A 27514-nucleotide genomic window follows, 5' to 3' on the forward strand; every position below is an offset into this window, starting at 1 on the left:
GGTGCTTGTCTCTCATGTGTTTCAGGGACGTGGGAGCGCTACATTAAACTTTAAGCAGACTGTAGCTTTCCTGCTTGTCAACTAGCAAATTAACGTTGGACTAGACTGAATTTTTCTGCATTTCGCTGTACAAGAACATAGATAAAAATATCTACAGAACTCATTTAAAAGAGGGAAATAGCTAGCTTACTTTAAGGATAATTTTTTTCTCAGGGTTTTACAGACAATGTAATGGTAGTATGTTAAAAGACACACAATGAAACCAGAGGAGCGAACTGCAAAGAAAGTTTGACCCAGGCTATCAGTTTGTTTCAGGTCACTCCCATGAAGGAAAGCACTTGACATGTATTTGATACGTCTTCACAAAATGGAACCATGATATTTGGCCTACTTCAGTCGCAGGAACAGGTTGCTAGCGTCTTTACGATGCAAGAGAGAAATGCGGGCAGAAAATCATTATTCGTGTGAATTAATATACCAATTTTACCACTCAGTGACTCTGCTTGTTTGTAATGTGCCAGCTGCACATTACAGCTCTGAAACTTTCAACTTCATACATTTAAATATGACATTGAAGATGTGCATTTTGGTCAGACACTGTTCTATGATGAAGGATACATGGAAATCACTTTAGCGTTTGACCAAATCAAAGTCACTGTGACACACTGTGTTAACCTACTGTAACTGAGTGGCTTCACTCAGTGGCATTGTTAACAGACATTAAGTACTCTCTCAGCTGAGAATTACCACAGTGATCCAGGAGATTAAAAAGAATCACCTTTGTGATGCTGAAAACTTTCAATTTGGGAACAACATACCTTTCTAACCCACTAATCTCACATCACAGTACACTGCTTAGACATAGTATTTTCATGACATCTACAGTACTATAAACAGACTCCTATAAATCACTGGTGATAATGTGCTTACTGCAACACACTTTTGCAGTTGGAAAACATACCTCAGCACAGCGCAAGTGCAGTAAACAGCATTAACAACTAGCATCTCCTCGTCTATTGTTCTGGACACGAGAAACATCAACAGAAAGAGTCGAGTAGAGATTGATGCCAAGGGAACAACGAAGAAGAGCTGTTAGTGCAGCAAGTGGGGAAAAAATGCATTTTTTTCAGGGCTTGAGGAGCTAGAAATATGGCGGTGCCACTGGTCAACATGCTGCGAGCCAGTACATAGAAAATAACAGAGGCGGCTGTTTTGACACGCGCTGTTTGGTGGCAGTGTATTTTGGCCTTTGCAGTCTTAATTACAGTCTGCTTTGTTCTTTGTGTCTGAACAGAAAAATAAACAGACTTAGTTGCCACATGAAAGTGCTGGCCAAACCTAAAACCTTGAGCATTCAACTTTAACACAGTAACAGTACACAGAAATGTGAACATGAGCCTGTGCTTCCAAATATTATATGCACACGTACATGCTGCTCTTATGTTCTCAATCAATTTGTCAGAAATATTTTGAGCCCAGTGGGGCATCTTCCCATTGCGGTTTTGTTTGACTAGCAGTAAAATTAGAAATCAAGTAACAATGAAACAACACAGTGAAAAATCTTTAAAGCTGGAACTCACATTTTTGTCACTTCTTTGAAAATTTTAACTGATGACTCAATCAAAATTGTTTTAGATAATTTTTCTGTTAATTGACTGCTTCACCTCCAATATACACCTTGTTACTTTAATTTAGCAGTTGTAATAATAGCAAAAGACACTGCTGATGAATGTTGAATTCAGGTATCTGTAATATGTCAAACACAGCAACATGAAGTCAATTTAAATTGGATGGCTTGCAAGACAGTGGTGATGAACACAGAGAAATCTTGCCTGAGGAAGAACACTAGGCTTGAAGCATGCTGTATAACATGCTACAGTCTCTGTAATGTTGATCATTTGCTCAGTGTGCACTTTTGTTAATGCACCCTCATCCTAAGTAATAAGAAGTATTATCGCTATTTGCACTGAGCAGCTTTCTACAGTGTCAATGAAATAAAATTTAAGTAGAGACATACTAGTACTGTTTAACAATAGTGCACAATAAGCACTACAGCATTTTTTGCATCAACAAACACAAACGGGTCTGGAAATAAACAGAGGCTGCAAATTGACAAGCTTATTTAGGTAAAATATATTTGCTTAAAGCGCATGAGAAACCCTGCTTTTAAGAAAAGCATCCGAGTGACCAGAGCACTTCTTCACATAAAGGTAGTATCTGCCACCGTCTTCACACTCTCCATGTATCGCTCACTCTGTTATCATTCCTCCACATCTCCTTTTCACTGCTCTCCAAAGTAAAAGCAGCATGCCTTCTGGAGCCTTCTTAAATCCACCCTGCATATACACAGCCTGGGTGTGTGTCTACGTGTGGCTGTGTGTGAGAAAGTGGGTGTGAGTGGTGGGTAGGGGGTTATCAGGTGTTAAGGAAAGTAACCAGAGCGCCATATCCAAGCACTAAACTACTTTTGGCTTCCAGTGTGACTTCTCCGTGCTGAGGCTGAGCAGAGCTGCACATCTGAGCTGGGTCTGGAGAAACGGTAAGATACGATAGAGTATTTAAGATAAGGTGTACACCATTCACAGCTCAGTGGCCTCAAAAACCTTGTTAACAGACTTCCAATACTCTAATAAATCAATCTTTACACATAAGCCTAACAGAGGCACAACTTAGTGTAACAGTCAACTGGAGGAAAACACCAAGATCTAAATTAGATGTCAAATAACTATTGATTACAATGAATTACTGCATATCAGTCAGAGAGGACTGCATCAATCAAATGCTGTTGGTAAAACTACAAATCTTACAGCTCATTAGTTGAAATGTCTGGGCCTTTCATCACTGTTTCCCCATCTGCCATTTTGAAAAGCTGTGATGTCATGTTTGACTTCTAAACACATGTAGCTAGACAGATGTCTGGGTATTTTTGTGTGGGTTACAGTTTTAACCACACTGTTATTGCTGCCCCATAGTGTCTTATGTAGCTTTCTGCTCTAACGTTTTGTGGCGTTTTTTACTTTCATTGAAAAGCTGATATCAGAAATGCAAGAAGTAATATTAATGCTTCCTCAGGATGTTAAAGTGACGGCATTCTGTCATTCAGAAATAAGTTACTTTAACGGCAACGTTCCTCCATGCTGCAGACATCGGCACGAAAATGATAGAGAGCCAAAATAGGTACATGATATTTTACATGCTTGCAAAATTAGACAGTCCAATCAGGTGACACAATGTATAATAATACACAAAAGGCTAAACATAAATCTGCTAGGGCTGCAGCTATCGATTAATCTTCTGTTTCCGTCTCATGCACATTACATCAAAAGCGGACGTGAGCGCAGTGTGCAACAGAAATAACGGTCCTGGTGGAACAAGGACGGACATCCGCGCTGCATCGTTTAATAAACTAAAAGGAAAGACTTCTACAAACAGCTCAAGTATGCATCTGAGATTTGTTTGAAACTGATATGGAAATGCTACTAGGTCTAACTGAAAATTGCCATTCTAAATTTCATGCAAAACTCAGGCATGAAGCCAACACATTCAGATGTGTGAAAGTAACAGAAAGGCGTGCATGTCTGAGAGGGACACTGTACTGATCAACTAGAAACCTGTCCAGAGAGACGTACAACAAAGACCTCCAGCTGAAATGCAACATGGAGCATTTCAGTAATATAGTATCTTAACAATGAGGACACCTCATCAAATTTAATCAGCTACTGACCACCTCTTTTTAAAACTATAAATGGCTGATGTGCACCTCAAACTCAATGTGTAAGTAAGCAGGGTTTCCGCTGGCTTTGAGTTGTGATCTCAATTCAGTGGGGATAATGCTCAATGGATGTTATGTAAATGAAATATGAAAACAATTACAGGCAACCAAATATTTCCCATTATATGGTCTCTTGACATTTTAAATCTGGTTTGCGGAGAGCTTCTCTCTTTTCTGGAAATACACCTTATCGGTATTTGTAAATGTACTGCAGCTCCAAACACTGGTTGTTCTGGACAATTTGTGGCCCACTTTGGCAAGCTTTAAGTTAAGCTGCAGCTTTGCTTCTTATCAAAACCAAGGCTCTAGTTTCCACTTTAAAACACAAATAACCCATTTTTTGGCTTGCCAAGTCTGTGATTTATCTTGCAATGATAATGCAGTCCTGTGTTTAATTAAAATACCAATACTGGCAAACCAGACAAAGGTTAAACCCCTAGTTTCCATGGAGACACTGAATTCTTAAATTTGGATTTTTTTGGCATTGGAGCACTAAATTTAAAGAGAAGGGAGGAGAGGAGCTTTCTGGATGATTGCTGTTTGAAAATGAGAATAGATTCCAGCTGCCGTGCGTCATTTCAGTCTCCTCCACACACACACACACACACACGAATGTGAGCCTAATAAAATGAACTGAGTTCCTGAGTCAATATTGTTGCAGCCCCACCTGCAGTAACATGGGGGGATTCCTCTCTAAGCCCGTGTCTAAGGTCAGCTGGACGGAGGTTTTAACTCAGACATAGGGAGGAAAAAGTCATGCAAGCAGAGGCGTTTCAAAGACATCCAAGAGACACCGAGAGGCAGAGAGGAAGAAAGGCGAAGACAAAGAAACCCTGAAGCAGAAGAATTACTTTCCCATTTCTTTAAATAGCCATAGGATGTGAGTCTTACACCGTATTATCCACAATATCAGATATCTTACTGATACTTGCGGTTGCAGATGTAACATCAGAGAGCAAAGTCCTCCATCCTGTCCTGTTCTTCATTTTACACTTGGAAAAAATTAGGACTCAGCCTTAAGCCAAATTCAAGGACTTAAAAAAAAGCTTTTAATGAAAGTAGAGAATGCAGTTCTGTACCTTCGCACATTTGAAAATCTGAAATTTCTAACTTTTCCAGCCCTGTTAATTGGTGCAAGAACTACATTTTGGAAAAATACAAGACGAGGTCAATCAGGCATTCAAAACATTACTAGCTCGGATGTTTAAAGCTTAAAGATGTCTTGCTCATTTCATACTTTTGGGTGTTTGAGCAAACAAAACCAACAATCTAAAGCTGTCTCCAAACACTCCTGGAAACTGGGAAGGTTGTTGTACTACGACATGTTGGAGTTAACAGAGACAACGATGAGCCATGATTATTTGGAAACTCCAGGCAAACACTAATAGAACGCTAAAATTATATTTTATTTCCTTTTAAAATCCTGTCAACATTATAGTAATACGAACAATTCATTTTCAACAGTAGTACAAACCAACAAAATTTAGCAGCGGTAATACAGGACTGATTTTGCAGTAGTTTTTCAACTCGTATGACACACATACTTAGAAAAAGCAAACAACGAATGGCAGCTTGTTATAATCAACAGGGAAGATTGGACTATTTTACCTCTTATTTTTCTTTTCTGTATGATAATGTTGTGTAAAAATGTGAGTTTTAATCAATGTTTTTTTCCCCCATTCCAAATGTAGTAATGAACTGCCTCATTTTTAGATGGTATTTTCAAATGGTTTCACATATCTAGTGCACAGATGCCATTTCATCAGCTATTGTCAAATGAACAGATGGAGAAAACCTTGAGCTGTTTTTGAGCTATTACTGACCTTTTGAACTGTCAGTGTGATATACACAATATGAATGAGTCCTGCAATGAGCCCAGTCTGCATAAACTTTCTGACCAAAGTGCAAAATCCTGAACTATTACGAACCAGTGCTGTTCTGTAGTTATGTTTTGAAGTTAGAAATGTATCAATGCCAAAAATCCAGCACCATGACAGCACTAATGTGTAATGACTAATTTTTAAGAGTTTCCTGCAGAGTAAAAAAAAAACAAAACTGAATCACCAGGAAACACAAAGCCAGGCAGCACAGGCCTGTTGTCCTGAATGAATGAGAAGACTAAATGCACACATTTCCTCCATGGTTGCAAAGAAAAGCCTCTTTGTTTCAGGTGAGTTTCTGCTTCGGTATCGAGCCGTTCAGCCTCCACCCCCATCCAGCCAGCCACCCTGTCATTCTGACAGAGTAAGGCATTGTGGGAAGGTACGGTATAAATCGTCTGGACCCAGCGGTGATTCCTGGTCACAAATCAGAGCTGCTCACTGCCTCAACGCCTCCATAAGCAACCCACAAGGATCAAGGCTGGCAGATAACAGCACAGCCACGAGAAGGAAATCACCGTGTGCAAGTGTGTGCGAGAGATAATTGCCCACCACAAGGCAGTTAAGGCCTGATGAGCTTGTGTCCAGCCTTCCTTACTCACTCATACGTGCACAGACACAAAGCAAAGCCCACCCCACAGGTGAAGTGAGACATGAGGTATACCCCATGAAGTTGTCAACTTGACTAACAGTGTTGTTTAATATATTTCACTCCGTAAGACTCCCTCTTCATATTAATCACTTGAAAATCTGACCACTCTAAAGCCATAAAACTGAAGATATGAACAGCGTTTCCCCGAAATGGCTGCAAAATCCCCTGAACCAGCATTCAATCCACAAGACACAAACTCTTCAGTATAACTTGAACCGCAAGTGCATTTTCAAATGAGTTACAGACACAAACTCTCCAACTCTCTGGATCCATATATCAGTCTAAGTTGGACTGAAACTGAATATTATCATCATTATTGGTTTTTGCTCATCACAGTTTCCCAGGGTACAGCAGATCCTTACTTGCTGTTTGGCGTTTCTGTTTAAGGATTCAGTTAAACAAGTAATTACTTTTCAAATTTTTTGTCAATTCTGACTAATCCTTTCAGCTCTAAAAAAACATACTCTGGACATATTTTGAACTACTGATGGGGACTCATCCATCTTGGCTGGACACAAAAACTTACAAAAAACTGTTAATAAGTAGGGGCCTAGGCTGCTGACCGTTACAGAGCAGCCATTGTTCTCTAGTGAACATCACTGGTTCTGCAGCTCAAAGTTAAGATAAAATAAATACCACAGCAATAATTAATCTGATGAGCAGATATACACAAAAAAACATGTTGTTAGTTTAAGGTCTGTGTTGCCAAAATCTGAGATGCTAAGACGTGCAGCAAATAGAAGCTAGACTAATAATAACGCAAAAAACAGCTAGTGTGGCATAGATGTCAGCCTTAAGTTTTTAAAAAGAAAAGTGAAAGAATCCAAATATGAGGGATATGACAGCACTGCCTATAGCTTAACACTGGTCCAAAAAAAAAAACTAAGGGGGAAACTATTTGAATTCATTAATAAAATAAAAACAGTACTTCAGGTAAAAACAGAAATTGAGAGTAACATATACTTTAAAACAGTGCTGGGGAAATGCACATTATATGCAGGCAAAAATAAGGAAGCTGCAATAGCAACCAACAGCATTAATGATAAATAAACTGCAAAGGCAGAAAATGAAAAAAGGGTTGTGCTTTTGCTAGAATATAATAAGAAATAATCACATAAAGGGAAAACTGGTAAAGTCATGCGACTAATGTGAGCGTACAGTAAACCCTTTAAGCTTCAGTGTACCGCCGGCGGTACACCTACTAATTTGCATAGGAATTTCAGGAATGTCCGACGGGTGCAAACGCGATTATACAAACACTATACACCGATGGAAAGCTTAGATTCTCATGAATCTGCCGGTATAAACCACTTTCAGATGCGATTACCACAGCGGGTGAGAAAAACACATTTGTCCGACAAAAACAAATATTCATCCATCCGTTCTCTATACACGGCTTCAAAGCACACAGCGCGACTCACATTTCCGGGTTTATTATTACACACAAAAAAAAGATTCCACAAAAAACGGCCATAATCCAACCTTTTACATCAGATGACACAAGCCAGTAAACTATTTTGTCCAAAACATGTCCTGAAGTCGGTATAAAATCCCCGAATCGGTCGTTTTCAAGGAAATGCACCTCCCGATGCGCGTCCAATATTCCCCGTATTTTTCGTCATTTTTTTTATTTAAAAATAGAATATTAGCGATTTTTTGTACTGAAAACGGCTGGAATTGACTGAAGCTTAAAGGGTTAAATTGCGAGTCGGAATGAGAGGAAGCATTCACTTCTGCTCCATTTACTAATATTTTCGCTCTCATTCTCAGTAACTATGAAAGAAGAGCGAGGGGAAGCGAAAACAGAGACTTCAGAAACAGCCAGAAAGGTCACACATGCTTCTGGGCGTGTTTGTGTGTAGCTGGATGTGTGTCCGTACAAGAAAGATCAATAATAGTCTGCAGTGGTTTACAGGGGGGGCTGGTTAAACATGGCACCTTGTGATCAGAGCTCTGGAGTTACACATATACACACACACACACACACACACAAACGTGAGCGCATGAGAGTGTGACCTTACCAGGCATTTTTGAAGGTCCCAACGTGCAGAGAATAGAGAAGCACTCTTAAGAATGCAGCGTGCACACATGCACACACCAAGACACACGCACAGACACACTCGGGATGAGGCGTTGAATTATGCAAGTCCGCCCACATCTCTCTTCTCGCTCAGCCTTGGAGTGACTTTGGTGCAAAACAGGGGGAGGAAGTGGTGACAAACTATCACAGTGACCAACAGACCAAATAGTCCGTTCACACAGACCGAGTCAAACAGTAAACCACCTGATAAACCCACAAAGACTGTGCTCCGTCTTGACTACAACAACAACTTCAGGACGTTTTAATAAGTCTTTTTTTGATTAACTACCGTATTCAGTGCCTCAACAGTAATTAACTGCTGTGTAATTTAGCTTTAAAATCCCTATTATACATGGACCAGTATTATCTGGAGTCCTCTTAAGATTTTTAATAACCACAAAGGTCGTGTAAGTGCTTAATCCTGTGTGAATCTGTTATGTCTACCATCTGCAAAGAAAAAAATTCTACCACAAATTAGCTCAAACTCAGTGGTCAGCTGATAGGTCTCATGTGAATGTGAATTTTAGTTTTCTGTTGTTTTTTTTTTGGGGGGGGAAAGGCTGCATCTTTATTCCACGTGGATTTCAGGTATTTTCTTGGGAATTTTCCACCCTTCCTGTGTGTGGTTTATATTTAATAAAACTCAAGAGAAACTTTGACAGCATACCGGGTGCTAATTCCAGAGATTCATTAGTTACTCAACATGGAGTCCAACTTGAGGAGGGAGCAAATTCACATCAGGCAGCCGGTAAATCTAAATAAAATACAGATGTTGTCATTGATAAAACACTCGGAACTCTAGGACTTCCAGAGCTTTCAGTGGTGAGCTGCAGATGTTGAAATGTTCAAATTTCTGCAGATGTTCAAACCTAAAAGTTTTTAAAAAGCTTAATCTGCTGACGAATCATGAAAGAAATGTCAGGTTAAAAAGACTGAAACCAAACAGACAGACATCAAAATCCACTGTCAACTGCCTTTCACATAAAACACAAAGAAGCAAATGCACACATTTCTAAGTTGATACATTTTTTGTTCATTAACTACCAAATCAATAAAAGATTATGCACATCCAAATGAATCCAGACAGGTAATTTTGGCAGAGCAGGAATTTAGGCTAGTTTTAAAATAAGCTGCAGAACTGATAAAAATCTGTTTCCTCACCAGCCCAGACCTTACTTCTTTTTTTCTACAGGATTTTAAAAGATATTATAGTGAAGGTTGGTCGACATCTCTTTTAAATGTCTCATCTTTAGGTGGGAATCTTGCCTGACAGCATTAAAGTGCATTGATGAAACTACTACACACTTATCCACTTTTACTAAGTGCTGCCTCCAAAAACAAACACTCCCCTGAATAGTAGCTGTCTGCCAATGGAATCCAACACCAGCAAGCTATTGAACGCTGCCATAGTAACCTCCTCGGCTAGGTGTCACGTTGCCATGGCGCTGGTAGACAGGACATGCCCACTGCTCAGGTGTCCGGTGGACAAACAAAAGAGGATGGCAAAATATGCTACTACATATTAATACACATATACGGTCTTCATAAATAAGACCAAGCAAAAACAAAATCGGCTCTAATTTGGAAAAACCAGCATTGTTATTGTAGTTTACTGCTAACAGGAGTCAGATGCTTGGATTTCAGTCCTATACATATAACTTTACATAATCCCCCTCTAATACTGAAACACATCAATCAATATCAATGTAGCACTTCTAGGGATGGGGGAAACTAAGTCTGGCAGACTACAAAGTCAATCCTTCTCAACCTCATCCTCGTTTTCCTCCTTCTGGATCTCATAACATTGGAGACAAAAATCAAATATGGACATGGACTTTAATAGCAGCCTCAGCTACGGCTCCATGCGTCAACAAAAATGGTAATGCAGAGGGCTGCCAGTATGTCCCGCTTGAGTCAATGAACATTTAAAGGTCATTCTTAGAGTATGACGGTCTTTAGAGCCACCAAACAAGGGACCAAGCAACACTGGGCATCATTTTAGGCTGCAACCGACAATCATTTACAGCATCAACTAATCTGATAAACACTTTTTGACTCTTCAGTTAAACATTTTGTCTAAAAACTATTTCAAATACAACTATTCTAAGTTAACATAGTCAGAGAGAGCATCTGCAAAGAGTCACTAGCAAATGTTCTTGTGTGATAAATGATTAATGTGGGAGCTGTGTACTGACCATTTGTTGCCTACATATCACTAGACTCAGACATCTTCAAACAATGTCGTACAACAAATGTAGCTACACTGAAGATCTTGTTACAAACTTGTAACATTTCCCAACATATTTCATAAAAGACCTAACGTGTAGACATCTGATTTTAATTTGCTGGTCAAACAAAATTATGCTAAAAAATTACTTGTGCAAAAGCCTTACATTTCATCCTAACTGGCATTAAAACAGCAAAACGTCCTGATGACAGTTGCAGATATGCTGAAACTGGTGCAACTGATGCCACAAGTATCCAAATTAGCAGATGACATCATCTGGCCTTTACCAAAAACACAGTCCAAAGAAGCAGCAGCCCTGGTCTAAAGCTTCATTTCCACATGTGCAGGATTAACTGCACCGGGACATTCCAACAGTCCGTCACTGAAAAGTTTCACATAGTTTCCTCTGGTTGGCTAAACTGGCTGGTATCAACAGTGTCATGGAGTGAACCCAGTCACTGACTGCACCAGTGAATAATGGAGTGCATTTGCATCAGACGCCGCCTCCTTCGACAAACAATTCACAGGGAACAGTAAGCTTGGACTGCAGCCTCTCCCCTTCTAAACATGCATACAAACGCACTGTCCGGCCACACATAATAACATCCAGAAGAAAGGAAGCTACAGAGAAATACGTTTGTTCCCTTTTCCCTGGGAAAGATATCCACCCCAACTGTGAACTCCTAGGTACACACACACGCACACACAAATACCAGTACACACACGCGCAGTCAGTCTGGGCTTGCGTCAGCGATGTCAACCCAAGTCACACATCACCACTATGCTGCTGCACTGCTGTGTGTTTGTGAGTGTAAATGTGTGTGAGTGTCTGTCAAAGCTACTCTTATGAAGCACGGTGGACAGCTAAGATCAACAAATATGACGGGGTGGAGCAGAGCGTGGGGAAGTCCCCAGCACACCGAGGACACCCACAAAGTATTATTGCATTTCTGTTCAAATTCTTCACCAGGGCCTTTCAGGTGGGTTGGGTCGAGCTGAGACAGGGTGAGGACAGGGTGCAGCTCCACTGGGGGGTCTAATAACAACCAGCAGATGAGAGGAGTGGACAAACACACAGGCCTCTCTGACCGAGTTGGTATGTAACTTAAGGCTGCTTGTGTTTGCACATCTCTGACTGAGCAGTGATGATGTCTGTGGCATATGTTGTTGCCTATTTTGCTGCCAAATGTTTCAATTCTCTCCAAAAGATGTGAAAGTCAGCTGAAAACTGCTCCCTTTTCAGTCTGAATGAGCTGCAGTCAGTTGTGCAGTTTTTAATATTAGCACTGTCTTGATAACTTGCAAATATTACAGGCTGTGCTTTCACTTAACCTGACGGATTTATAATCAGATTGAGTAAACGATAACAGATAACAATTTACTTAAATGTGCATTTCATACAGTAAACTAAACCTTAAGTGCTCCCTTGAACACATGCCATGGTAATTAATTGCAGCCTGTAAGTTAGGCATTGATTTTCTTTTTGTTTTTTTGGCCACTTAGGCACAGTGGGACAGGCTGTAAATGCTATGTCATGCAGTGGCATAACAACACCTTGTGGAATTGACATGAGGACTGTTTGAAAACAAAAGCTGGCTAAATACACATGCAGCACTATCATTTATGTGGAGTTTCTGGACATCTGACAAATTAAGGCTCAATACTCTCCATTTAGCTTCGTCTTGGTTTCCTCCATCTCCTTCTTGTTCACTTTTGTTCACCAGCTATTCGCCAACTATCTGTCTGCGAGAAGGGTTACGACAGTTGCTGCAGCTGAAAGCCAAACCGCTGAGAGCACTGACACTGAACCAAAACAGTAGTGTTTCAGGTAATTAAATGCAGAAAAGGAGCTGAAAAACACTAAACTGATGTGTAGGGTAGTAGGGAAATTTCAGCTATGGATGTGATTCTTTGGTAAAATGACAGCTTTAACTTTACATTTGTTCCCTTCGTAATGCCTCGACAGAATGCACCACCATCACTGAAAAAGAGCCTCTGAAGACATCATAGAAAGAAATCATGACAAGTGAAGTCAAGTCATGTCCCTTTGAGTCCATCCACACAATTGCTGTCATAAGTTTGTTAGGCTGATAGTTCTCACAGACCAATGACGCCAAACCAGCAAACTTTTCAGCACACAGAGACTGCACCAAATACTTTGTGGTCCCGGTTTTATGAGTTGTGGAATGTAACTTGTGTGCTGTGTTGATATTTGTTAAAGTTGTGTGCATGTGTGTGTGTGTGTGTTTGTGAGAGAGACTGTGGAAGGCTTTTTAAAATGTAATTAAGTTCAACTAATCCAGAAGTATCCCGCCCATGTTGGTTTTGACCATTAGACTCATAAAGACTATTTTCTACTTACTACTGTTCCCAGGAAATCTTTCTTCACAAAAGAAGCATTTTATTGACAGTTAAATGCAAGTACATAGACACATAAACGTGTGGCAGCAAGCTGTGCAGAAGTGTAGCTAGTCTTTGATGACTACAATGGCCTTTCTTAAAACCAAACATGTCTTAGGGCTGCGCTGCACTCACAGCCACTAAAAACAAAGAAAGAAATACAAGGTTCATTAAATTCTGCTTTTGATAAATGCATTTTGAATTCCACTACTCTGCAGCCCTACTGCTACTGCCATCCAACCACAAGTACACTACCAACATGTGACAAACAATAGGTTTTACTCATTGTTTCTCTCAATGATTGCACAGACTGCTCTTGCTTGTTTTTCCTCCTTGTGGGCCACGACTTAGACATCGATCTGCTGCAAAGCACCATGGGAGCTGGTCGTGAGCGGTGCTAAACAGTCAGTCATCGGTGCTTGCCTGATTGCTGTCTGATCCTGTGAGGTCAATGGGGGGTTACCTCTCATGTGATTGGCCCTTGTGGATTCGAGTGGGTTGTGATTGACAGGTGGGAGAGCATATCAGGTGGCTGAGAGGGCAATGCAAGCCAATGAAGGCCAGCAGAGGAGAAAAAAAGGGGGGCAAGGCGGGGAGGAGGTGAGCTGGGCCTCTGAGGGGATTAACGTGGTCTGACAGGCTGGCTGGGACAAACACACTCACACACATATACACAGCTTTGAGCGCGGGCTGCTCTGCTGAGCACACACAATGCACTGCTTGTTTTAGAACAAGAGGAAAGAAAGAAAAGATAGATAAGAGAGAGGCCAAATCACAGAGAAGGAATGTGTAACTGACAGAGGGAAAGAGCAAAGAGAGAGTGAGATTATGAACCACAGGTGCTTCTCAACAAATGTGCGTTCGTGGAGAAAGGAACTCCTGCTGTGGCCCTCATGTGTATTCCTTGTCTTTCCTAAATTTGCTTTTTTCCTTCTTTATTAGGGAGGGAACTTTCAGAATCCCACTGCAGTTTGGCTGAAGACTGTCTGCTGCATTTATCTTTGAAACTTGCTGAGAAATTCACGCATTACAAGCAACAGCAAAACAGATTTCTTTATGTTTTTAGGAATCCCAGACATTCCTCAATTTCCACTGAGAATCTATCAGGTTACCTGACCTTCTTTGACTGGAATTCTACACTCAAATCCCATTTGCATTCCTGGAATACCATGAGCAGCAGGGACCCTGAAAACCATGACATATTACCCAGTTGGATCCTCAAACGCACACACCCACGCCCTCTCACAGAAACCATGCTGATGTGTTATTCTGGATTGCTTAGAGATGCTTGTTTAGGGGGCAGTTTAGCATATATTGATCAGAATCCGGCGGGCCATCACAGAAAATTAACTGCCTCCAAAGTAGAGCAGGGTTTCTGCAAGACTGACCAAGTTTAATTTAAGGCGTAAAGAACCTGTAAATTAAAGTAACAATCAATTATCTGATAAATTTTGCAACCTAAACAAAATGTGCAAATAAAATGTGCAGAGTGCAAGTCTGTGGACGACGACTAACTAAATACTTGGCAATGACAAACCACAGCATTTTAAGACTTCTTAAGGCTTAACCTTTGTAAAACCTTTTTTAGAACCTGCAGAGATGACATAAATTTGTGTTTGGGATATATTCCATTGCAGCTTTACATTAGCTGGTATCTTAGTCTTGTGATGCTTCTCTGTGTGTAAACACAAAGTAGTCTGAGGCTGGGCTTGATGGCACATGCTACAAAATGAAAACTACCTATAATCAGTTGTGTATTTGCTTCATAATAATCAGCTCCTGTTGCTTCAGTTTGTAAACTACTACCAGCCTCTTTGGTTTGCATCTGGATGCTGAGATGTCTGTGCTTCAGTCAAGATACTGAATATTTGAGGCATTCTTTTATTATGAACATTTTTCACTGCTAACAGAGCACCAAGTATAATTCTCTTTATTTGCCCTATTTTGGACTAAACAGCAACTACATGACTTTTGTCAGACATACATTTGCAAGAGGACTGTATGATATGTCTGTGATAAATATTGCAATATGCAAAAATACAGAAATTTTCACCAAATGGCTTAACTATTTGGAAGGAATTAATCATTCTAGGACTGTGGTGCTTTTGTAGTGGAGTGCATGTGCCTCAGAAGTGAATAATTATTTTACAAAGGCTGAGAAAAGCAATTTGGGACCTTTCTCATGTGGTGTAACACTGCAAAAGGCGTCCAAAGTAGTTTTTCGCTTTGGAAATCATTCAGATCTGGCTTTGCAATCGTCTTACACAGCTTTGTAGTGCGATTTAAATAGTAAAACAAATTAGTTGCGCTGCCTCATGTGGTGGCAACAATCGCAAGACACAGCTGTCATGGTACCCGGTCTTGGTCTACATCATTCATTCTGAAGCTGAAATATTCTCATACAATATTCCATACAGCATAAAGACATGCGGCTCTTTCTGCTTCTTCCTTATCAGTGTTTCTCTCCTGTTCCTCATGTGGAGTCTAGATGTCAACAAACTCTGTGTCTTGTAAATAGAGGTAAACACAAAACTTAATATAACTAAGAATGCTCCAGTCAGAGTAAATTATGTTCTGTCAGATAGATTATTTTGTAGTCATGTAAAATGAGAATCGTGCAAGTTTTCTTTTTGCATCAAGCAGCAAAAAAAAAAAAAAAAGCTACAGCATGATGCATTTGAGGTTATGTGCTCATTTCTGACAGGACTATTGCACGTAAACACATCACAAAGTCAGCGTTGAAACAATTTATTGTGTAGCCCCAATTTACATTTATTAATAATGGACACACCTTGATCTGAACAGTTTGCCCCATGACCCAAATAAAGACTCAATCACTGTACAGGACTGGACTTCCTAACATGTTGGAAATAAACAGTGGTGATAAATATCCTGACTGTCCAGTGTGGACCCATCCTTCTCTTTAATAGGCAGCAGCCAATAGACCAAGGCCAGCAGCATTAATTGCAGCTGGCACAGTGAGCTATGTAGCTGTAAAAAGATTAGATACTGATGAGTTACAAAGAAAAACTAATGACAAAATGATTTTCAATTGTTGTTTTATGTTTAGCAATTTACAGCTGCAATTTCCTTGATTTGTGATTTTGAGTACTTTTATAGAAAACAAAAATCAAGTCTTACAATTGACAAATACTGAGATTGCAAAGTGAAAAGATGATTTGCCTGAATGAACTGACAAATAGGCATGACAACAGCAGTGAAACTGTGAGTTCACACTCTACAGAAAAATATCTGAGACGTTTGAATAAAAACAGAACAGCATCGCTCACTTACATGATATCAAACAATAGGAATGACGTGCAGCACAGCACTAGCCCAGAGTGAAAAAGACAGCGTGTTATCAGGGACATACATGTACTTGCTACCGTTTAAACCACAAAACACCCAACCAGTGACAGACACTGAAGATGTTTTCATAGGACTCTGTTTAGTATAGAGGAGCAGTGGTTGGCCAGTGGAAATGAACTGAAATCTGTCTGTGTACTTGTGTGTGTGAGTGAGTGAGTGAGTGAGTGAGTGAGTGAGTGAGTGAGTGAGTGAGTGAGTGAGTGAGTGAGTGAGTGAGTGAGTGAGTGAGTCGCAAGTCTGCTGGACAGGCTATAAGACTTGTGGTCGTGATCTTTTGCCCTGCTTTGTAATGAACTGCGGTGGTGCGATTACTCTCACACGTGCACACACAGACATACCTAGTGTTTGGCCATGAAATGTGACATGCAACACATTTACAGCTTCATCTGGCTGAGCCTATAGGCAGACACTCGGTAGATGTGTACAGCAACAACACAGATGGACATGGACTTTCAGTCACATCCAGAGCTAGCTTTATCTCAGGCCTGCAGCTGGATGTGGCTGGGATTGCAGCTATGCTACTGTTGAGTAAAAGTAGTCGACAAGGTCAAAGGCTAGAGTGGCAGCCAGAATTAAGACTTAGGCCAAATTAAACACTGAAATGACCAAAACGAACAGCTGTTCTGCCCTCTCTGCACTGCCCTGAGCTGATTTTTGGTTAGAAATGCACAGAAGTGGAATTAAAAAAAAAAAAAAAAGCACACTGATAGAGTTTCCACAGGATAATGGAAGAAAGAAAACTGGAAAAATTCACATCACTGCTAGCGATATGCGCTTCACACCTGCCTCTATGTGTGTTTACTTTTATTCACAGAGTTGATAAGTCTGCATGTTCTTTTCCATTCACACTCTGCTAAGCTTTACCTCCTCCGTCTTCTTTTACTACAGAGACTACGGAGTAAGTTCACGCTAATGTTTTAAAAAATGTAACTTTTACTACGTTTACACCCAACTGTCCTGATAAGACCAGCATTTTAGGACTCTGAAAAGCAACTTTTCAAAACGCTGCTATCCATGATTTAGTGTGAAAGCTCCAGGACTGTGTTTTAGTCTTGTGGGCAAAAACTGAGACTTTTGAAGACGATGCAAACACCCAAGTTCACACTGAATGTGCCTCAGTTGTCACTAGGTGCCATTCCCTGATGTGTAGCATTCCTGTCATGTGATCGCCTTGAGCCTTGACTACCAGAGGTTAATTCAACCACTGATAAATTACAAACGTTGCTGACCTTATTGCCCATGTTAGCAGCTGTTGTACAGTTCAGGAAATTTGTGGTTTTACTTTTCACCGTGATTATTTTCCAACATAGCATATTCTGCAATCACACAACCAATTCGCATGCCAGGTGTACATAAATGGTTATGTGAATGACATTTCTGGGTGTGTTAGTATGCTCAGAGATCATTTCTAAAATGCAGCTAAAATGTATGTCTAGATGAAGATTGTTTCCAACTTTATAATGCCGTTTTAAAAATGAAAACTTGTGTGTGGATGTTACCTGAGATTCCCCATCATGTTGCTTTGTTCTTTAATAATCTGCAACTTCAAACAAGCCTAAATGTGCGTTTCAGGTCACCATAAAGGCTCAGCTGAGGTACAGTGGGCGCCTTTTCCTATGCAAACATCAACACTTTGATGCAGATTTAAATTTTGGTTTAAAGCCAGCAGCTTCAAAGTACCCACCTGCTACTCAGAGAACAGTAAATTGTGCAGATCCTGTTCACTTGTCAAACTAATTGGTAATGGCTACTTCAGCCTGTGCTAAGAATACCTTCTATCACAACCATCTTTGTCAGTGCACACTCTTTTGTACACGTCTGTCAACTACAGGGTGTGAGTGTGTGAGAGGCCTCTTTTTTGAGCTCCAGTAGTCTGCGCTCATCACAGCCACAGCGTTACCATGGTGATGCAGCCAGCCAGCAGTCACATGACATGCTGAGGGAGAGACGGAAAGAGCAAGGGAGGGCATGGCCAATGAACACACAGAGGAACAATGCAAACTGAGATAAATGCAAACAGCGGTCAGCTACTGCATGTGTGTGACCTCATGGTACTGTCATTGTGGCTGAAGACTCAGATCTGTTAAACAGGCCTCCACTATGCTTAAACATGTTTCTACTACCAGCAGCTGCTGCTGACAACAGCGATGCACCAAGTCCACACTGCCTTTTTAGTCAAAGGCAGACATGAGCCAGTAACAAATGTTTTCAGTCCTTTTCTTCATTACAAATGAGACCCCATACCATCAAAAAACAGTATAATTTTCCACTGGGCCTGTTCAATGATGCTCTTATTCCAAAAACAACTAACAAAAAAACTAACACCGTAATGTTTTGCTCCATCCAGTAACTGCTAATCTACACTATGTGATCTACTTTACTGCTTAGCACATTAAATGAAAAGTGATCTTTGTGCACATGTAAACAGGCCCATAAGGGGAAAAGTGATGCCTGTGTGATCGTTTTATTAGCCTTAATTGACTTAAACAAGTAGACAGACTATGAATCAGAAGCTTAAGCTTAACTGATTCATTGTTTAAGCTGTTTTTGAAGCAATGTAGCCATTCAATAACATTAATTTCTGGGTTTTAAATTATTGGTCAGAAAAACAAAGACATTTGAAGATGACACCTTGAGCTCTATTGAACTGTAATGGGCAGTAAAAGGCTGATTAAATGTCTGTCTTGTGAAAGCCACGGGCAGATTTGACAATGACTCTACTGTCAAACTTTACCATATATCCAGAAGTATCCATCTCCTCTTGCACTTGCGATCAATGTGCAAATCACTGAGGCCAACAGTTATTTGCAATTAATCAAAACTGGACAATGGTCTCTGGAAACTTGGTCTACTCAGAGTTTCCACATCAATTTTCTCAAAACAAACATACTACTATCAAAATCTAAAATTCTACAGCAAAAATGGCAAAAATTAACTCCTGCACATTTCATGAGATTGCTGTGTTTGAAACAAATACTTTTTCTAGGCAAGCAACTGGTATATACTCAATATACAGAATGGCCTAGGTCGAAAGCAATAAACACCTGAGGTGTTTTGACAGCAGCAGATATTCGACCATACTCTTATTGTTGAGAACACGGTTTTAAGCACACTGAAAGCAGTCAAGCCCTCTTACAAAGTCCCCTCTCATCTGTATATCAGTCATAGTAGCCCTTTATGAACAAACACAAGCTACAGTTCTCCGCAACTTAACCAGTGCATCTGCTGCTCTCATGACGAGTGGGTGGATGTCTAGGGTGACTGAGAATTACCTGACAGCCATGGCACAGCTCAAGTAGTGGAATGGATATTATGTATTTTTTATTTGAGAGAATACTTGTGTTGTACAATCCTAATGTGAGGCTGAAAGCTGCTAATGTGGGTACAAGTACAGCGCAGTTTACGCATATTTAATATCTTAAGTGCTGCACCTTAATGGATATTTGCTTTGCTATTTTTTTATTTGCAAGAATATTTATTTAGATTTATTTTTACTGGTAGGTTGCAGCCAGTTTTGGCAGTAGTGACAGACTTTCTAAAAGGCACAGCCATGAAGCCTCTGGTAGGAAGAGTTATTCTGAAGATTGAGAATCTGGAACTAATTGGTAAATAAAAGAAAATCTGATCACGCATCACTCTGAAAAAACAGTCATTCCACCTAGACGACAGGAAACACACTATCTCCACAAAACACACACTTCCTGTTCAGCTTCCTGCTTCCTGTCCAGCAGGGAAAGGGAGAGAGTGGCGGCTAATGTCACTGCCAGTCTGCTTCCATGCTGTGTTTCACAGCACACGGGAAAGAAAGAAGGTGGACGCAAACTTCCTGCTAGTAAGTACCTTTCACCTCAAATTATAAGTAAGTACTATGAGAAAATTATGTTTTTTCTGAGTTTTAACATGATCAGAAAAGGTCAAAGACATTTGTGATGAAGGTAATTTCTATTTTTTTGTGCTTCAGCCCATGAATATAGTCAAAAGGAGCAACATAAACACACCCCAAGCCTCTGGTATGACAATCTGCTCTATAAAGAAATCAAATGAATACTTTCACTGTCCGCCATCCTGCTGTTTATTTCTTCATATGCAGGAAAAAGTAACCATATGCTGCTGCAGTAACACTAGCCAGTGAAAGTTTTGTGCTGCGAGGAATCCACTGATCAGATGTGGTCACTCCTGCTATAAACCTGCAGCTTTTACTTTCCTGCAAATGTTACAAACCACCACAGTTTCTAAGTCTCTTTATCTCTGATGTAATACTGGAAATGTCACAGCTTATTAACACGCTGTCATCCTATACAGCACTTCAATACATAAATGAGGCTGATGAGTTTATTTAAAGCCACATTTAGACCAGCTGTATGCATTTATAATCATACAGTCCTCCACCTTACTCTGTTCTGATGGTAACATCTGACATCCTGTTAAGACAGCATTCACAAATTTTCTCAAAAGCCAACTTTCCAAGTGTAAGAGGTGTCCATAAAATTAAGAGCAAATCAATGTGAGATATTACTCTACATTCATTCAGCCAGTTGTACGTCATCTGGAGGGAGGTTACATCAACAGCCAGCGAGTCATAGTAGCCCTTGTGACTTGTGTCACGGATGACTTGTGTCGTTCTGTCACAGCAGACTGTAATTACAGGCAAAGCTGACATTAAGTGTTATTGCTATGTCATCTGCACAGACAAATTCAGAACGTTTTTTTGATTAAATTGAATCCATCAGCAATACTGGCAACTAGAAAGCCCAGGCCAGTGTCACAAAAACCTTGTCCATGTCTGACTAACAGACACTTACAGGATTCAAGTATCTGTATGAGCTACATAATGTAAAAAAAGTGTGCATTAATAGACAAGGCTTCCTGCTCCGGCTACCTAAGCCAACAGAATACAAAGAAAATATCTGTCGTACTGTATTAAGCCCGTTGTTCTCTGTGGGAACATGATCCCAACCAACAGTGGCCAAATGTAGTAAAAGTATGTAATATATGACGTAATATTTGCTTGATTTCTAGCTCTGTTGCAACTTAAAAGCTCTATAAAAGACTACTTGAAGCATTTATTTCTTTTAAACATCTTAAATTTAGATTGAACAATGTAGATCTAATAATAATTCTGTTTTTTATGCTCTTGCAGGGGCTCATTTTGGGATCAGTAATCTACAGGATAATAAGCAGTACAGTCAAATCAGTAGGATTTTAAGCAAAATTCTACATTTGTATGTGTATAGATATAACTTATCCCGCAAATATTGAACAGCCTGCAGAGGTTATGAGGACTCACTGCACAACGTAGGTGACGTTTGTGGTGCAGGAGGCTTTGTTCCATGCAGGATCAAATCAGAACTGGACAAACTAAAAAGCTGCTGTTCTCATTTTTAAACCGTAAGCCTCTGTTGAGCTGCTCAGAAAAAAAACGTGAAAAACTTCCCTAGGTCAGCACTCAGGACAAGTGGAGGAACTTTAAAACTGTCTTAACTGCATTACATAAATATAACAAATAGTTCAACTCATTTGGCTTTGCCTCATCTCGACAAGAAGTGGCTTTAAAACATACAACCTGATTTACATGATTCAGCACAAGTGAGGAAAAAAATAAAATAAAATCACACTTACAGAGGAAGCAACCCTGCCACTGAACTACAGCTTCAAAATGCCCGTGCCAAGGAAAATGTCAACATAAGAAACGTCAGACCAGCCTGATTAATGACACAGCTACATGTAGTTACTGGCCTAAAGAGGACTACTACCTGCTAATTACAAGACTGTCACTGCCACTTCTTTAGGTCTAATTGTATTGCTGTATGCAAACTGGCTGAGAGCACAGTGACTGAACTCAAAGAGCACATTTGTAAGGCAATGTGCATCATCTACTCTCTATCATTTATCTGGAATTGTTCCTTGCACCAAATGCATGGCCTGCTTGTCCTGTACAATGTGTGTCATTGTACTGTCATTGTTTTAGATATGTGCCTCCAACACTCCACAGTAGCTTTCAAGGCATTTCCTGGAGCTTATTCCCTTCATAAGAGGCTAAAAAGAAACAGTTTTGTGAACTGGACCCATTTCCAAATTTATAAACATCTGCTTTTCAGTTCTGAACTTTGGTCTCTAAAATATTGCTTTGGATCTGCTGTTGTTTCCATATCAAACGTATCAGGACAATCTTGGTGACAGCTTTTCCCTTTATGTACAGTTTTCCAAGTACAATGAGCTGCAGAAAGGTGCTTGCAGACATTGTGCTCACAATCTTAAAAAAGTATAATGGTTCTCTTCACACAGGACTGACATTATCCTTTTAGGTGATGTAGCAAATTTTGCAATGCTACTTTTTTTGAACAGCAACTGTATGAGCTTGAGATACTAGTAATTAACCAACAGGCAGCATGTCTAACTATTTACATGAGTTAAATCTGAGCATGGTGTAGATGCCTGTACATTCCATCCCCACCAGATCACCAAACCACCAAACACATCACACCAAAAACTGGAGGGAATGTAAATTACCAAATCTCCACCTTTTCCTTATGTTCACGAACAACCAAGCCATGTGTGAGCCCAGACAGTCTATATACAAAACTGAAACAAAGCAAACTTTCCCACAGTCTTTTAATCCAAATAAAATAAACCCTTGATGTGATTGCGTTTGAACACTGTACAACTATTGTGCCAAGTCCAGTGTTTATTGAATCTCTACCCTCTGTGAGTTCCCATGTGACTCCAGTACCTGTTATGTTATAATGAGCCCCACCATAAGTCCCACAGCAGGACTTATTCAGTTTGGGTTTGCAAGATTAAAAAGTTTGAGAACCTTTGCTCCAGACTAATCAGTCAACTATGGCTAATCTAATCACACGAATGATCTCACTGCTCTCAATGGCAGGTTGGTCTGAAATTCAGAAATCTAGCAATGTAAATTATCAGATATTCTGATCTTGTGTGGTAAATCAAATCCAACACAAGTGTCAATCATAGATCATATTGTAAATGTTTATATCTAGCACATCATATTTAATGCACAGCAACACTTAGGAGCAGTCTAGACAGTTTGAAGGACATTTGTGCAGCTTGGGGGCTCTACCAGCTGACATATGGGCAGGGCGTGGTGTGGCAAGGAAGGCCACGCATCTGCTTACATTTAATCATGTTCTACTGGACTACACTAAGCATGCTTCGGGAGCAACGCTGAAGCAATGCTCCTTGTGCACTGAGAGAATTACAGCCTTGAGAACTTCTGGACAGGGTTAATCATTGCCCACAGAATGGAGAGATTGTGTGTGTGTGCAGTACACAACGCTGACCAACGGCTGGACAGTTTCAATCCTGATAAATTAATCGGCTCAAGAAGAGGAGAGGGGACCCTGTGGCCCCCCTACACCCTTATCCAAGGAGAGGTGGGGGTAGGCTGCCCGCCTAAAAACACTGCAGCTGACACAATCACAGTTGTAGCTTTAAATCAAAACTACTTGGCCATGAGATGCTCCAGGCAGGGGTAAGGTTCGGTGGATATTAACTAACTTGTTAAGGACTACAGACATCATCAAACCTAGCTGCTCTCTGGTAGCTTGCTAGCTGAAAGTCTGCAGGGTGGAGTTTCTTATCCTGTCATGTTATTAGTAAACAACCTGATTCCAGACGGGCGATTTAATTACAGCACTGCTCCTCAATATGTTGCAGGGTCAAATTATTGCTGGTCAAACAAGCAGCTCGCATCAAGCTAGCTAGTGTAAGGACAATGCAGGACGACATGACATGGCCAGTGTATTGCACTGTCAGGGGGACTGTGTTATGGCTTGTAGGCTAACAGCATTCCTGCTTTGTGTGCCCTACCGGGTGTAAGCATTTACACCTAGCTTGTTGCTAATACTTTAAGCTTTTATCTATTTGCCCAACGTATCAAGCACCCTCACCGTGCTACTGGGTTTATTAGACATTGCAGGCATTGCTGCACACTTGCTACACGCAGCTAATGTAGGCATAGCTGGATGTATTACAAGTTTGAGCTTTCATTAAAATACTAGTGTTATGCAAGGAATTCAATAAACAGGCGAGACAGTTTCTTTTATTTAAGAAAATGTCAGGGTTCCTGTTTATTCTACAGGTAAGGCTTGCTAACTAGCTAGCTAGCCCCATTACGTGCCGTTCCCTCTTGTATTGGAGATATCAACACGCCAAACTCCATTCAAAATCTGGCAATTCAGTGTCGGCTTCAATATCGCACACATTAACGTCTCCAAGAACACAGTACAAGATATTCAATACATTATTGATATTCATTTTAATTCGGCATATTTATTATACATAAAGCACAAGCTGTTTAGGTATCCGGTCAACTTTAAAAATTATTCTTGTTACTTGCCAAATAGAGTTGTGGGCGGAAGCTAGTAGCTAGCTATGTTAGTAAATGTTTCTTTTAAAAAAAGACATTTACCTGCACACAATGCTGAAGTGCGTACCATTAAATAACTTGCTTAGGTAGCCGCCATGAAAGCTGAAAGGTTAATTTAACAGTAAAGGCCCCGTGCTGTACATGCTAGGGTGTTGTAAATCGTCAGATTTTTCAATGGAGTTTGGCGTTCATTCTCTCCGTGCACGCAAGGGGACTTACCACCGAGTAAACCAAGTAAACCACGCTGCCCACAACAGCTTGGCTTTCAACATTTCCAACACGAGTGTCAGCCTGTGGTAGCTTTACAGGCTCCCATTCACTCAGGAGGGGGCCTGCGGGCCCGCGGCCTCTCCTGCTACTTCGGGCTGGTCTCCTACCTCTGTCGGCCGGCTGATCTCGAACAGGTCGAGCCGGTTGGCGTTCCAGTGGTTGATGATGTCGGCCAGTTTCCTCCTCTCCTCCTCCCTGCTCCCCGACATGGTGGACTGCCTTTGTGACCCTCTCCAAGCGTCTGTGCTGTTGTATAAAACTTCCCGTAACGTTAGTCCACAAAGGGAGAAAACGCCGCCGCAGAAACCAAAGGGTCAGGTGTGTTTTATCGCCACTACTTCGTGCGGTCTGTCTCTCAGCTCACCCACCGTCCTGCTGTCTGATCTGTTTCTGCTTCGCGTTCCCGGTGCGTATCTGCGCGCTCCCGCTGTATGTCTGTGAACGCGCAGCCCTATTAACTGTTTGAGATCCAATAAATGTGATTCATGACGCTGCTTTCTACATGAACAAAGGGTCACTAATAAGTAGGCTACTTAGGCTAGTAAGCAGGATTACGTCAATATGTGCCGGTTAATTAAGCCATCCATTTTAAATTAACCGTCTAAACGAGCTATCCCAAACTTTTAATATCTACAAATCTGACGTTCTTTGATGAAATCTCACAATTAGGAGTATTTTTATTTATATGCATATTTGAAATGAAGTTATTGTAGAAGATATGATGTGTTCACAATTGACTGAAAGTAACCACAAGCTTGTGCAGGAAAGGTAGAAAATGCATTAAATGAAAAATAAAAAACAATACAAAAACAAACACACACATCCTGCTGCTGTTTTTAACTAGAGTGCGGCAAATTATATGTTTGACACCAAGATTTACTACATATGTATATCAGTTTGAATTGTTAGTTATATTATATTTGTTTGGTGTTTTATCTCAGTCCTCACATCGCTCTGTCAAGAGGCTTTGCCTTTTGCCAGATCACTGCCGTAAATAGGTAATGACATTTGTTCTTAATGGCATGCCTGACAAAATAAGTTTGAATTTAAAAAAAAAAATAGAACTTTGCCTATTGTTTTGCTGAACAAATATACTCTGCAAATCTCATTACGGGTTGTGAATTAATTATTGAAGACAGGGATCTGATATTTGGTTTTTTATATTATGCACACAATTGAATTCATTAGAGATGTAGTAGATGAGTTTTTTCTATTGTCTCTAATAACAGCTTTAGCCACGTAGCACTGCCAAGTCCCTCAATCCAATGACACCATCTATCTATCTATCTATCTATCTATCTATCTATCTATCTATCTATCTATCTATATATATATATATATATATATATATATATATATATATATATATATATATATGTATATATATATATATATATATATATATATCTGCCACACTGCAAACAATGCACCAGTTTGTCTTCTTTCATCTACTTCATTTACAGATTACAAAATAGTAATTTCTGGAAAACTTACATGTGAAATCATTGCAGCAAACAGAAGAAGAAAGTAACTAAGAAAGTAACCACACACTATCCCAAAAAACACCTATATTTTTGGGATGAATAAACCATTGTCTGCAGTTCCAGCTAACTGATAACCTATGTCACTGCAGGTTTTTCCTTCCTGTGGACGCACTCCTCATAATCAAGCTTGTTTCCTCTCTCTCTCTCTCTCTCTGTGTGTGTGTGTGTGTGTTCTCCATCCATGTAAACACCAGCTCTTATTAACACACAGTTGTCAGTGACTCTAAAAGGTCACCAAATATCAGGCAGATACATGTGAAATGTCAGGAACATGGTGGTGATCACATCTACTAAAATAGCTGGGATGCAGCAGTGGTTAGTCATGTGAGCCTCCCACCTACTCTCCCAGACAGGGTGTCGAACAGTAGCCCTGGCTTCTTACAAACACATTAGTCACAGTGCCTGAATTTGTGGGTGTTGGTCTATAATGGGTGAGTGCTGCGTTGACATCATGTGTGAGTAATGAATGAAAATAGACTTTTATCAGAATAGCTGATCTAACAGTACACAGATGACTGAGGCAAAAGGTAAACAGCAAACAATCTGGAATAATTTAAGTTTAGCATATACTACTGATGTCTTAAAACAAAAACTAAGAAGAGAAGTCAGTTTGTGACATGCGGCAATAAGCGTGTACATGTATTCAAGTGTTGTAATTAAGTAAAATGTTCTAATACAGGGGTGTAAAACATGAGGCCTGGGTGCCAAAAACCAGTCCTCCAGAGGATCCAATCCGGCCCGCAAAACAACTGTGTAAAGTGTAAAAATTACGATAACTGTAGACTGTAACTTTATAAAACTATAAATTTAAAATAATTTCTAGACCGTGACAAGTTGTTTTGATCATAAAGTAAAATGCTAGATTGCTCATTGTTGTTTTGTCATTTTTTGTTTCATTTTTTGTAAAATTTTGTCTTGTTTTTGTCTT

The 27514-nt window shown here is 40.2% G+C and overlaps 1 protein-coding gene across 1 annotated transcript in view; it reads right to left on the reverse strand.

Annotated features, from left to right (window-relative positions):
* The window catches only part of afdna (afadin, adherens junction formation factor a), a 111537-nt gene extending 86069 nt beyond the window's left edge, over nt 1-25468 (reverse strand). Inside the window, 1 exon segment of the mRNA XM_051937040.1 lies at nt 25150-25468. Coding sequence (XP_051793000.1) covers nt 25150-25251 — 102 coding nt within the window. The 5' untranslated portion in view covers nt 25252-25468.
* Nucleotides 25469-27514: the final 2046 nt, after the last annotated feature.

This window comes from Acanthochromis polyacanthus, chromosome 16, assembly GCF_021347895.1.
Source record: "Acanthochromis polyacanthus isolate Apoly-LR-REF ecotype Palm Island chromosome 16, KAUST_Apoly_ChrSc, whole genome shotgun sequence".
Taxonomy (NCBI): domain Eukaryota; kingdom Metazoa; phylum Chordata; class Actinopteri; family Pomacentridae; genus Acanthochromis; species Acanthochromis polyacanthus.